General features: G+C 43.6%; 1 protein-coding gene across 1 annotated transcript in view; it reads right to left on the minus strand.

The window, feature by feature from the left end:
• The window catches only part of LOC147693532 (ecto-ADP-ribosyltransferase 5-like), a 486224-nt gene extending 475035 nt beyond the window's left edge, over nt 1-11189 (minus strand). Inside the window, exon 1 of the mRNA XM_086933749.1 lies at nt 11098-11189. Within this exon, the coding sequence (XP_086789875.1) occupies nt 11098-11157 (60 nt within the window). The 5' untranslated portion in view covers nt 11158-11189. The remainder of the gene's footprint in view (nt 1-11097) is intronic.
• Between the last annotated feature and the right edge of the window lie 3088 nt (nt 11190-14277).

The following is a 14277-nucleotide window of genomic DNA, read 5'->3' on the forward strand; positions in this document are numbered from 1 at the left end:
GCCAGGCCCTCACCACCAAAACAAACTTTGGCAAAAAAGCAATAATATTTTGTGGTCTTAAAAAGCACACATTGCCACAGTAGGCCCTGGCACTGAACAAAACTACTTTGTGTGCCGATTTGCTCCTTGTGAAAGAGCAGTAGCCAGTCGATGGATAGAGAGAGATAGCATTTTAATAAAAACAAAAAATCTTGATTTACTCCAAACCTAATTATGCGCCCAACTCTTTAAAAAAATCACAGAATTGCACCCATTGTATATGTTCTTGCATTAGTGCGGACTAGAGTGGGAATAGTACATTTTATGTTAATCAGAGATGACTAGCCTATTTGTGAAGGATTACAGGACTCAGGACTGTATGACAAAGGGGAAATCATTAGGTTGCTTCATGAAGCCCTCACACACTAACCTAGTTGGTGGCATGCTTCATCATCCGGCCCACCCAGCGACACTGAATGTGTCCCGGGTGTGCTTCTATGCCTGGATACAGCAGAGCTGGTATGTTGCTGAGTGTGCAGTGTGGGTGACGTGAAAGTGAGATTTGAAAGGGCTATACAGTGGTCCCAGCACCCAAGGGGATAATTAGTCTTTAATAACTGGGCCTCAGTTAGCATTTAAAAAGGCAAGTGGATGTGATTGGAGTATATATTAGGACCTCCTACATCCAGGTGTGGTCTACATGTTTCAGCCAGGCCTTTGTAGTAAAACTGGCTTTCCTCAGGAACATTGAATAAGTGATGGTGCAATCTATACTTAAGCAAGTGTGTTGATTGTAAAAGTGTGAAGCTCTCGCTAAGGTGCTATATATGTGGGAGGGGGATTCCCTCTCCAAGCATTACTGGACATACAACATGTATGACGGACAAACATACAGAAGAGAGCCTTCAGCATGGTTGTTAGATCACAAATAATCGCAATTGCCGATTTGTAAGGTGCAGTGTAGACGATAAAATGCGGCAAAGGTGTAACCGTACTGGTGGTGCAGTTAAAGTGAAAGTTAGCAGAGTATGCATTTGTTTGTGGTGGGCTAAGAGACGTAAGCACACACACAAGTAAGTGGTGGATACATTAAAAAGGTATCCTCATGCTAGCGTTTTGCCGCAAATGCCCCAGGGTGAATTCCGGCAGATGTGTTGACCCTAAAATGAAATGAAGGGAGGGACCATGGGCTGTTAGGGACCTTCAAAGGAAGGTGGCTTACCCGGACTGCAGACGATTGGCATATTACTCACGGCTCTGGCGGTCAAGACCTGCAGGAAACCTGTTGTTCAGTCACAGACCTCCGAAGAAGTGTTCGAGGTTTCCGCCGATCTTTAAATTTGCTTAGTTTCATTGGTATCACCTGGATCAGTGTGGCGTCCCTGTACTCGGGACATAGAAGAGGGACTGCGCTTGCTGATAGCTTTTTGAGTGATGCTCACATGGCGCCTTTGCAGGTGTGGCCCCAAGCTTTCTGTTCTAGCGCATGTGCAGTCAAGTCGGGCATTGTCATGGAGATGACTCCGGTCCTCACTGCTGCCTGGCGGCCTAGTTGTGGGCGTGTGCGAGCGTGATATAAGCTTGTGTAGCCCAGAGGGTCAGCAGGTGTGATTATTGTGCGTGTTAGTGTTAAGATTACAAAAAATCTTAAATGACAAGCTTTTGAATGAAAATGAAGGATTAACATTTTTAAAATGTATTAAAAACGAACACTATAGCTGGTCTGTCTTAAGTGAAGGGCGACCCAAGACTAGGGATTTCTAGGGAGGGAGATGCTATTCAGGGCTATAAGTGGACGGTGAGATCAGTAAAGCAGGGGGAACATTTTTCAGGGTGTCATGTTTAGCAATTGGGAAAAGAGTTATGGTTTCAGGGAGCACCACGGGATGGACTCATTCAGGCCATGGTGTTGCGTAGATAAACGACAGATCCATCTTTGTTCCTTAGTCAGAAGGATCTTTTCATTATCACGTTGGTTGGGGTCGAATTGTTCAATGACCATCCATGACATGTCCTTGGGGGTGTGGTGATTTTGCAAGAAGTGATCTGTCAGTCTGCTGATGTTCTTTTTGTACCTGATTGTGACCGATGTTCGACCACTCTGGTCCTCACTTTACGTGTCGTCATATACCCACATAGCGGAGGCCGCATGGGCATGTGATGAGGTAAACCATGTTACAGTTGGTGTGCTGTTGTTGTGTCCAGATTTTACCGGGTTCCAGGTTAAGTGTTTTGGAATGTTCAGTTAGGTGGCACACGCTACATTTGTTTCACGGGTAGTGCCCAGTGACTCTGGGAAGTCCCCAAGTGTTGAGGACAGTGTTGGCTTTGGGTTTCAGACATGCTCTTGGGCGTGTGGACACCAATTGGGCTTTCAGGTTGTTTGCCGTTTGTATGCAAATGGTGGTATCTCCCATTCTCTAGATCCTGAGTTAATGATAAGCCACTATTTGTGGACGATGCTGGAGACTTGGTTGGATGCCGCTTTTTATGTAGTGACGCATGTCATTGGTAGTGATTCAGGGTCTTTTATCACAGGGACTCCCTGTTTTGGTTGCGTGCCCTCTTGTTTGTTTTCTCAATGATTTTATTGGGGTTGCCTCATTCTTGTAATTTGGATGATAGGGCAGCTGACTGTTTTTTGTAATCTGCCAGCTGGCTGCAGTTCCTGTGTATGCGCAGAAACTGGCCGAAGGGGAGATTTTCTCTTAACGGTCTGGGGTGGAAGCTATCGAAGTGTAGAATTGAGTTCCTTGCAGTTGGTTTGTAGTGGATGGTGGTGGTCAGGGTGATGTTGAGATCAAGAAATGCCAGCTCAGTTGCGCTGGAGGTGCTGGTGAGCTGTAGGTATGGGTCACGGCCATTGAGCCAGGTAAGGAATGTGGCCAATATGTCTGGTGTTTCCTCCCAGATCATAAAGATGTCTTCTATGTAAAAGAGCCATGTTTTTATCGTGCCTGAATATGGATTGGTGGTGGCCAGAATGTGTTCCTGTTCGAAATGGTGGACATACAGTCCTGCCACAATGGGGGCAAAAAAGCTCCCCATTGAAGTGCCGTTGATTTGTAAGTAGAATGCTCCTTCATACTCAAAATACATTTCTTTGAGTGCAAGAGCTGCACAGTCAAGGATGAACTTCCTTGGAGTATGGTATGTCCATGGGGTTTGCATGAAGACGTCATGCAGGACCTGGAGTGTGGCATCTTATGAGAGGCTTGTGGAAAAACTTTCTATGTCAAGTTCTACCAAGAGCTGGGTTGTCTGAACAAAGCTCATGTCTTTGATGGTGTTGAGGAGGTGTTTTGTGTCTTTGATGTAAGTGGGGGTTTGTTGGACCAGGGGGTTAGGAAAGTAATCACAATACCCGGACAGGGGCTCCAGAAGGGAATTGATCCCTGATACAATGGGTTTGCCCGGAGGTGGTGGTGTTATACCTTTGTGTACTTTTGGAACGGTATAAAAGTATGGTACTTTGGCATTCATTATACACAGGTATTCTGCTTCTTGCTTGGAGATATGATCTGATTCACAAGCACTCTTGACCAAGGCATGTATAGTTGTTCGTAGGTCAGCTGTTGGATCATTTCTCAAAAGCTTGTAGTTGTGGGTGTCCCTGAGAAGTCTGCAACACTCTTTGTCGTAGTCCGTTTTGTCCTGGAGCACAATCCCTCCGCCTTTGTCAGCAGGTTTGATGATCAGGATAGGGTTATCCTGTAGATGTTTGATGGTATCGCGGTCTTGTCTGGAGAGATTGTTGAATGTTCCAGTGGGATTCAGTTTTTCTATGTCATGGTAGACTGCTTGCTCAAAGGTAGTTATCTCAGCTGGGACGCTGGTAGGGGGTGGTATGAAGGTGGATTTTAGTCTTAAACCCGTCTCATTGGGGTTGTCCGGAGCGATGTCATCGTTCGATCTAATTTTCTTGAAAAAGGCCTTCAGTTTGAGTTTCCTGAAGAATTCCGCCAATTCAACATGAAGTTTGAATTTGTCTAGTTTGGTTGTAGGGACAAAGGATAGGCCCTTGTTAAGGACTGATGCTTCTTGTTCTGTCAGTGGGGTGCTTGACAGGTTGAATACCAGGGTAGTGGGTAGTTCATTGGTCATTGTTTGCTCATGCATGGTTGTTTCCCGCGTTTTTTTGCGGGTGTTCGCGCTCACTGGGTTGTCCTCTTCCGCCCAGTGTACTTGTTGGTGGTGTCTTCTTCTGCCGCGTGATCGTCTGCTCTTTCCTAAAAAAGGTGGCCTTTGATTTGCTGGGAAAAAGGGAGTGGGCCCAGTGGATACATGTGTGGATAGCCGAAAAATGCATTTTCCATATGTCCGTATGGTGGTGGACCGTAGGCGGGCACCTGTTGCCGTCCTTGCCAGGTTTGTGGCCATCGTTGCGATTAGCGTCCTCTGCCGTGCTGTTTGTTGGAACCAGAGCTGGAGTCGCTAGATACAGAGCTACTGTCTCCTGATGTGTCGCTGGATTTGTCAGCCTTGTTGGAAGGTACGTAGTTGTCGTATGCATATTGGTATGTTATTGCGTAGCTGAATATTTTTAGGTCTTTTTGGAATTTATTGATTTTTGCTTGGGTCAGGTATTCTTTATACTCCACCATTTCCTTATTTTGATCATCTAGTTTCTTCTTGTATGATGTAATTGTGGTTCTAAAGTGGCTTTCTGTTGCATGGATAACAATTATCTTGGCTTCTGATAAGCATTTGTCCGTTTTGATGATGAGCACCAGCCAGTCCCTGGTGCAGTGCCAGGCTATCTGTGCCCAGTCTTTTCTAAAGGTGGCATCATCCAGGAATATCCTTGGGGCATTGGTGACCAAGAATCCCCTTGGGGCCGTGTTGGTCCGTAAGTATTGGGTCAGTATAACTCCATGCAAGATGGTCCTGATCCGGTTGCTTTTTTTCTCAGTTAATGTATCCCAGTCTGTGGTTTGAGCTATAGTGTTTGAGATGTTAAAGTCTGCCAGGAAGGAGGGGTCTGCGAGGATCTCGCTGATGTAATTTTCGTTAAAGGTCAAATAATGGTTTTCTGCCATGGTGGGTCTCAAGTGTCTCTTGCAGCTGTGCGCTGCCTATATACGCAGTTTATCAAGGAGAGAGAGAGGACTAGGTAGCTAGTCCTTATCCCCAGGTATTATATGTTAATCTGAGAGGACTAGCTTATTTGTGAAGGTTTACAGGACTCAGGACTGTATGACAAAGTGGAAACCATTAGGTTTCTTCATGAAGCCCTCACCCACCAACCTAGTTGGTGGCATGCTTCATCATCAGGCCCACCCAGTGACACAGAATGTGTCCCGGGTGTGCTACTACGCCTTGATGCAGCGGAGCTGGTATGTTGCTGAGTGTGTAGTGTGGGTGACGTGAAAGTGAGATTTAAAAAGGCTATACAGTGGTCCCAGCATCCGAGGGGATAGGTAGTCTTTAATAACAGGGCCTCTGTTAGCAATAAAAAGGCAAGTGGATGTGATTGGAGTATATATTAGGACCTCCTACATCCAGGTGTGGTCTACATGTTTCAGCCAGACCTTTGTAGTAAAAATGGCTTTCCTCAGGACCATTGAATAAGTGATGGTGCAGTATATACTCAAGTAAGTGTGTTGATTGTAAAAATGTGAAGCACTCGCTAAGGTGCTATATATGTGGGAATGGGATTCCCTCTCCAAGCATTACTGGACAAACAACATGTATGAAGGACAAACATACAGAGGAGAGTCTTTAGCATGGTTGCTTAGATCACAAATAATCGCAATTGCTGATTTGTAAGGTGCAGTGTATACGATAAAATGCGGCAAAGGTGTAACCGTACTAGTGGTGCGGTTAAAGTGAAAGTTAGCGGAGTATGCGTTTGTTTGTGGTCGGCTAAGAGATGTAAGCACACACACAAGTAAGTGGTGGATACATTTAAAAGGTATGGTAAATTTTACCCCTTTAGTGTGTAATGCTTTCTCTACTGTTGCACCAAATGGAGTGGGAATAGTAAATTGTATACCTCCTTAGTCCAACGCTATCCCTAACTTTTGCACAGACTGGAGTGAGAATAGTACATCTTCCTCCTGCTGAGTCCAAGGCTTTCCCTTCTGTTGCGCAGACTGGGGTGGGAATAGTACATTTTACCCCTCATGACTCCAATGTTTTCCCTACTGTTGAACAGACAGGAGTGGGAATAGTACATTTTCCCTCGTCTTAGTTTAAAGCTTTCCCTACTGTTGTATGAATTTGAGTGGAAATAGTTGATTTATAATTCCTTGAGGTGAATAGTCTTACGTATATAAATTTATGTCATTTTTAAGATAGTTTTAGTATAACATATAAACGTACACACATACAGATATATGTGTGTGTGCTTGTCTAAATTAGTATAATTTATATATATTTTTACATATTACTTAAACAAATTTAATTTACATTATATTTATATTAAGGACCTGAAATATGATGTCGGGTGAATCGCCCCACCAGGACGTTGGTGGCGGTCTGTTTGACATATGAGGCTGCGGTCCAACCATTGCATAATGACGCAGTCGGTCGGAGAGCAGCGGGCGGAGGGACCGACTGACGCCTCCAACAAGCTCAAGTAGGCCATCGGAGCATTGATTGGAGCGTAATCCCTATATTTGGGGAGGGGCTTGTGGAGGGACCACCTTAGGGATAACAATGTCCCTTTTCCCTTACATAGGGGTCGGACCGCCATGTAACGGAAGATGGAATGGGACTTGGTGACCCCTGTCTTCCGCATTTTTCCCTGGCGGCACATGTAAATGTAGTGCTTATATAGCGCACGAATCACCCCCGAAAGGGTCTCAAGGCGCTGTACACATACCACTGTGTAACCCTTCCTGGCCTTTCCCTGTGAAGTGCCCACTCCTGGGCACCCCCAAGGTGAAGCCAGACATCCTAGCGCTGTTGGGGCCGTTGTGGAGATTAAGCAAGCAATTGCCCAGAGTTGCAGAGTGGGACCCAAGATTAGAATAGGCACCGAGGCGAGAATTATCAGGTCTCGGGAAATTGAGCCGAAGACCCGCTGAGGTGGGATTTGAACCCTGGTCCGGGCCAGACCTCTGCATCAGGGTCTGCCGCTCTAACCATTGAGCCACACTTCTCCACAATGTGGTGCCAACCATCCATGCACTGTGTGCCAGGCACCACATGGTGCCTGGCTCATGGTACATGGATATTTGACAACTGCCCTTTTCCACTGCAGTTTGTGCTGCAGCCCTTTTTTAGGGCCACAGCACAAGAGCATAACGGTCGCATTGTAAGCGGGCAGGTGGGACCGCTAACATATAGTCGGTCACAAACCTGCCCGAGGCGATGGCCGTCGGACGCTCGTCCAACCGCCATCGTAATGAGGGACTATATGTTAAAATATTTAAGATTAACTACTTTTAACTATATATATATATGTTAAAAGATATTCTTGTCTATACTTTTTCGATATTAGTGTAAAACGATATTTTGTCTCAATATTTTTGTACTTATCTGTATTTGTATAGGAAAGATATAATTTTGTGCTCAATACTTTTGACAAGATCTTATTGTTGCACAGTATTTCTGGTTTCGAATTTATGTCAGTGAACCACTTTATTTCTCAGGTGGGATATGTTTCCACCAAAGTTGAACCTTCTACAGTACATAATAAGGTTGCTAACACACTGACATGCAGGAAAAGTTTAGATAGTGTTTTTAATATTAATCTGTAGACTAAAATGATGGGTGAATATGAAGAAATTACGGGAGGGAAACTGTTTTGTATGCACTTTTCTTCCTTCATCAACATGTGAAAGCTTTACCGATTTACAGCTTCCGATATCACATGGGTTGTCCTGTGACATGTTCATTAGTGTTTTTAATAAACATTAGTCTCTGTCACCATATTGGTAATATGTTTTGAGTGGGAATTTTGCTGGAGTATTTTGCTGGAGTACTTACCTGTTAAAGAGGGAGAATGGATGAATTAACTTGCAGTACATTTCTGAATACAAGTGCACAAACTAACTCTGATACTAAAAAGACTAATTGGAAGTATGTATGTGGTTTGAGTGTAGAGGAGAGAAAGTGTGTCGTATAATATGATAAAACTGATCCCCCTGTTGATGTTTGCGGATGATATCCTGTTAATATCAAAGACACAACAGGGGCTCCAGAAGGCTATCAGAGTCCTTGAATTGTTCTGTGCAGATCATGGCCTTGTTATTAATACAGCCAAAACAAAATTCATGGTTCTGCACAAACGGAAATATGTCAGAGAGAAGGTGGTCATGGATGGGGTCCAACTTGAACAGACCCAAGTCTTTAATTACTTGGGCATCACCCTGTCCTATAAATTAGATTGGAAACAGCATACCAATCAGCTGGTTACGAGGCATGCACAATTGGCAGGAGCACTCACCAAGGAATTTTATTCATCACATACCAGGACTATCACTCCTGTTTTAAAGATTCACAATGCTAAGGTGGGAGCAGCGGTCCTTTACTGGGCAGAACTTTGGGGGACCAGCAACCTCACTAAGTTGACGGTTGCCCAAAACAAATTTTTTCGTAATATCACTGGTTTACCAGTATCCACTCCTTTGATACCTCTCCACTATGATCTGGGAGCTCATAGCTTCGAGGATATGGCAAAATATAAATCAGTTGCCTACTGGAGGAGATTATGGGTAACCCCTGAACTCCTGCAGTATGCCCAGGGCTTCCTCGAGGTTAGAGACTCGGATAAGTCTCACAAAATCCAGTGGATGAGGGAGGTTAAAACAACATGCATGGCTATGGGCCTATCTGCATTATGGGATGACCCTGTGGGGAATGTCTTCCCACCCAAGAAAATACTTCGTGATCTGTATTGGAACATGGTTGAGGCTAAGACACTTGGTCGTCATACTGAATTATCATTTACTACCGACTTCTTAGAGCTCAAGCATGCACCGGCCCTAGAACCCTATTGGGACTGGATTACCATTCCAGGGGACCGGAAGAAGTATCACCAAATGAGGGTGGGGCACTACCACTAAATACTTTAACTGCAAAATGGCGTGGGAACCAAAGTTCGGTGTGCCCCTTTTGCCCCGACCAAAGGGAAAACATAGGGCATGTATTGTTTGCCTGCCCTGAATACAATGTACCAAGAAAGTCGTGGCTTAAACCGATTTGTGTTCAGTTAGGCCTCAAAACTGCTAGTGAGGCAATTAGGATCTTAAGAACTGATACTTCTCAGCCAGTTGTTATAGCCATGTCGAAATTTTTACACTGGATGTGGATAATTCGTGCCCGTAAAATGAGTTTGGAATAACCCCAAGGCCAGTTGTTATATGCTGCTATCCGACTTTGTAAACTGTATTGAGAAATTGATATACCTAGCACTGAATGAATTATCTTTTTAATACTGTTTTAACTTTTTAAATGTGATATTTAATTTTTTTGTAATCATCTATGAGCTAGTAAGCTCTTTTTAGATATAGTGTAACGATTGACCAAATGTGGATCTTATTATCTATGGGGTGGGGGATGAATTTGTATTTGTAAATGTATTTTATGATTGAAAAATATCGAATAAAGACTATTTTGATTGATTGATAAAAGGAGAGCAAAGATTCTGAGAGATTGGAGTAATGAAAAGAAGATGGGGGAGCAGATTGACTCTGGGGAACAATATAGACTCTCAAATTTGCATCTGAGATTGAGGCTGGAGCACAAATGTGAACGAAACTATTTGGTGAGTGGTGATTTCTTGGTTGACGAAGAATCAATTTTGAGAGGGATCTATAATGTGCGTTTATTTCAACCTACCTCTTAATTTGGAGGGTTTTTGTTGTCTGACTTTACTATTTCCAAAGGCTTATCATGTGCATGGTATGAATGATGGTGTTAGTTTGAAGCGAGTGAAGTCTGATTTTGGGCAGATAGAATTACATATATTAGGAGCCATCATTCCACCTTGAGAGATTGCTGTGAATGATATGAAAATTAGGAGACTGTCTACATCAGCAGATAGGTTGGTTTATAACACAGTGGGAGTACTTACACAGATTCATTCTGAGCGTGTTGCTATGAGCACAATAATAATGCTATACCGCTTTGCATTAGATATCCTTTTCGCGAAGGTAGGTAGTGTTTACAGTGTATTTTATGTTAGAGAATGTTGCACTTTTATACCCCATCATAATAGGGTTATTAATGCGTATATAACTGACATAACAAATATCTAATGTCAGATAAAGGCATTAGAAGAGCATGACTTATGGGAATTAGAAGGTCCTGGGCTAGTAAGGTAGGAAAGGGTTTTCGCAACAGTGGTGAATCATACATCTCCCAGGGAGGGGGAAATTTATACTAACCCCTGGAATTGTTGTGGTGATTTATGCAATTGTTTTTGTTAAAATCTTCGGGAATAATTTTTCAGAGGTGTGGGTGCAAAGAAAGAAAAGACTCATGAGAGAGGAACAGGGAAGAATATGTGTTGGGTGATATCCGAGACTGTGAACACGACCATCTGCATATGATAGAGGAATTGATCCTAAAGAATCGACAATGATGGATCCTGTGTTGTACCTGTTTCAGTATGCTGCTTTTGTGGGTTTTAGTGATTATGAAATAATTCAGAAGTGGAGTTTAGAGGATGATGATCTTTCTCTCCCCAGGCACTCCACAGAGAATAGGCCCTCAGAGACAAGCTAGTTTATTTCCATTTTTGTTGTTCTTTCCTGTTGTTGCTGACCACAATGAAGTTTGATCACAAAATGTTGCTATTTGCAAGGATCTTCCACCAGCGTGCTGTGGCCTAGTCATTCATAAAAATAATTTGCTTTTGCTCATGTAACTATTTGTTCCTGTCAATGACGGATGACATGAGGTCATAATGTGCAGAATCAATATTCATGTAGTGGGATAGTGCCTCAATGTTAAGGCATGTGAAATGCATTAGGTGTTCTGATTTGCTGAAGAAATTACACTTTTACTGGGGAGGCCGCCAAATTTCTACTGATTTTGCTGCTCATTTGGGACGTAGAATAATTTTTGAATCTGCATTTTCTGCATTTTCTTTAATTGCTGAGAAGCATTTACAGCATTTGATTTAAGCAATGTGTACTCTCTTTGATTTATATATATATAAATTACCTGAAAAGTTCCCAGGGAGATGAACACAGAGAGAAAGGCACAGAAAATAGCCCAAGGCATTGTTTAATGTGTCAGTTGCAGCTGTTACCTGCAGAGAAAATAAAACAATCAAGATTAAAATAAAGAAAGATGAGGTGATTGTGCATCATAGAATTGCATTGTTTCTTAAAGGACATCTGGCACAGCCTGATTTAGTTTATGATTGTATTTAACCCTCTTCAGTGGGAAAACATATTCCTTCTTTCTCAGGTGGCTGGTAAAACTAAGAGGAAAAATTGCCCACCCTCCCCTAAGGGAAATTCTGTTGCCGCCCAGTGGCAGCATTTCCACAAGTGACTTTAGTGCTCAGTTTTGAGTTGCTGAGTGGGGAATAGGGAGTACCTTGAGCATCATGGATAATCAGTCAGGGCTGCACAGTACTGAAAAACATCACGAGCACGCGTCAGGGATGTACACATGATGAGAGCTCTCATTGGGGCATGTTGCCATCCTGTGTCAAATATTGCTACTGTGTCAAATATTGTGCCCTAAATATTGCTTACAGAAATATTGTGCCACTGGGTGTAGAGTTACTAGTTTTAACTCAATTGGGGCTATATTTATGAAAATTGTATTTATGAGTGAATATTTATGTAAATCAATATTCTGGCAACAATATTCTACATCCCCCCAGGATCTCTTCAACAATTTATACATAGCACGGCGACCATCAAAGGGACTTCTTAGCAGTGGGTACAAAGCCAACAGAGCCAATTCTTGGATGCCCTCAGAGCACTGGAGCAGCATTTCCTACACTCTCCCTTCTCAGCACAGGGCAAGCAGCCAGTGCTCAAGACCTGGAGATAGAAGAGAGATACAGTGCAGCAGAGCAATGCAGATTACAAACATTTTGAACCAAAATTGTCAAATCTGCAGGTTCCTAAACAAGGACAATGAGAAATTCAGCATGGGCTCATGATGAACACTAAAAAACCTTACTTAAAGTCTACTACGCACAATTACAATAGTTGTGTGCTATTCACATAAACTATGCATGTTTTACTGATGTCAGAAGAACACACGTCTCAGTGGGCCTGCTCCACCAGACTTGCAAGACCTCCTGGGGAATAAGCAGCCCGAACCCCAACAAATATGGTGAATGCTTCTTTCAAGGCCATGATAATAACTGGTTATGATGTCACGCTAGACCTGGTTTTCCCTGTGTGGCTTTATAGACCAGAAGAAGTATAATCCCAGTATGGATTTTGGTGCTCCCTGCTGAACCTGTGTCTTTTTAATGCGTTTAAATGACAAGTTCAGTTTAGGGATGTACAACCCAGTTGGTTCTACTAGAATGACAGACAGGGAAGATTGAATCTTAAAGGTTTATCTTCAGATCGTAAGTCATGCAGAAACCAAGTTACATTGCCACAATCAATCGGTCAATAATCAGAGTGCAGAGCTGCGTTAAAGTACAGAGAACTCAGGAAAGTTCAGGACAGCAAACTACAAAGTATAAAGTGAGAGAGCAAACAGACTTGAACTCAACTCCTAGGGTCAGTGTAAAGGAGTTCCCCACACACTGAAAAAGAGCACACTTACATAGGGTTCTGAAGGAAGGATTCCATATATTTAGTATGATTGGACAAGATTCTCATTCGCAGTTTAAACCAATCAGTATTAAGCAGAACAAAGCAGTTGCAAACAAGTACAATTAGGAACTCTGCCATACTTCTACAACATAGAGCTTCTGACGAACACTACCTGTTGCTACAATTGTGGGAGAGTCTGCTGAGACAGCTAGGTAAGGCTTGAGTTAACATAATTCTAATGTGAACAGTCATTGTCCTTGCTCAAGAAACACATTCGAACATTATTCTACAGAAGCATGAAATTACAAGTTTAAGCACATGGCACAAAACATTTCCATCATCATCACAAACAAGATAACAGCGGTCAGGCCAACGCCCGCTATCATGTCGGTTATGAGGCCGCCCGACAAGCGGCTGGCGGTCCACCCACCCAATTAAGATGAGACCGCCAGGCTGGCAGTCGGAAAAGTGCTCTTTTACATTGCAGCTTGTGCTGTGGGCCATTAAAAGCACCACATCAAACCTGCAGTGTGAAATACCACTTTGTGCATATCCATGCACCGTGTGCCAGGCATCATGTGGTGCCTAAATGTGTGTGGGGAACTACATGTGCCCCAGACCCACTTTACAGTGGCCCATGGGAGATGGGGCCCTGCTTTGGGCCCACAAACCTTGTTTCCAACCGCCTTTTTATGGTGATCGGAAGACCATGAAAGACTGCCGGAAAGGGACATCGTAATCCCTATGGCGGGGCCTGCAACGGCACTGCCTACATGCAAGGGACACGACTCCGACCACTACTCCAATGGGATCTGAGATCCTATCTGAGGCAGTGGTCCTTCCCTTGACAGCTGCCGGTCTGAACGCAGGCATCAAAATGCAACATGGATTTTTTTTTTTTTTAGGGTTTAATATAGCGCAAACTAGAATCGAGACATCGGGTATCAGAGCGCTTTACATGAGCACCAGTATTGTTACAGGACACATTCATTTCTGTTAGGCATCGGGAGAATAATTGATATGCCCAGAATCACAGGATGGTGAGCATCGTTGCTGAGATTCAAACCCGGTTCCCCAGCTTCGAAGTCGACCGCTCTGGCCGAAAGGCTACATCCTCTTTGACTGGGTTCATTTACTATTCCCTCTCCAGTCTGTGCAACATTAGAGAAAGAGTTGGACTTTGAAGGGGTTAGATTTGCTGTTCCCACTCCAGCCTAAACAACAGAGCGATAAGTGTTGGACTCTGGAGGGCTAGGTTTGCTATTCACACCCCGGTCTGCACAACAGTGGGGTAGCTGTTGGACTTTGGAGGGGTTACATTTATAATTAACACTACTCAGTGCAACAGTAGAGAAAGTGTTGGACCTCGAAGGGTTAGATTTACTATTCCCACTCAGTCTAAGCAACAGTAGGGAAAGTGTTGGACTCCGGAGGGTAAGGTTTTCTATTCCCACTGAGTCAGTGCAACAGTAGGGAAAATGTTGGTCTTCAGATTGGTTAAATTTACTATTCCGGGGGCGAGGCCAAAATGGCAAAGGACGTGGACGCTGTCTAAAGGAGCTCCGCGCCCGCCCGCATATAATCCTATGATATCCTACATATCCGACCC

The sequence above is a fragment of the Lissotriton vulgaris genome, chromosome 8 (assembly GCF_964263255.1).
Source record: "Lissotriton vulgaris chromosome 8, aLisVul1.2, whole genome shotgun sequence".
NCBI classification, from domain to species: Eukaryota; Metazoa; Chordata; class Amphibia; order Caudata; family Salamandridae; genus Lissotriton; species Lissotriton vulgaris.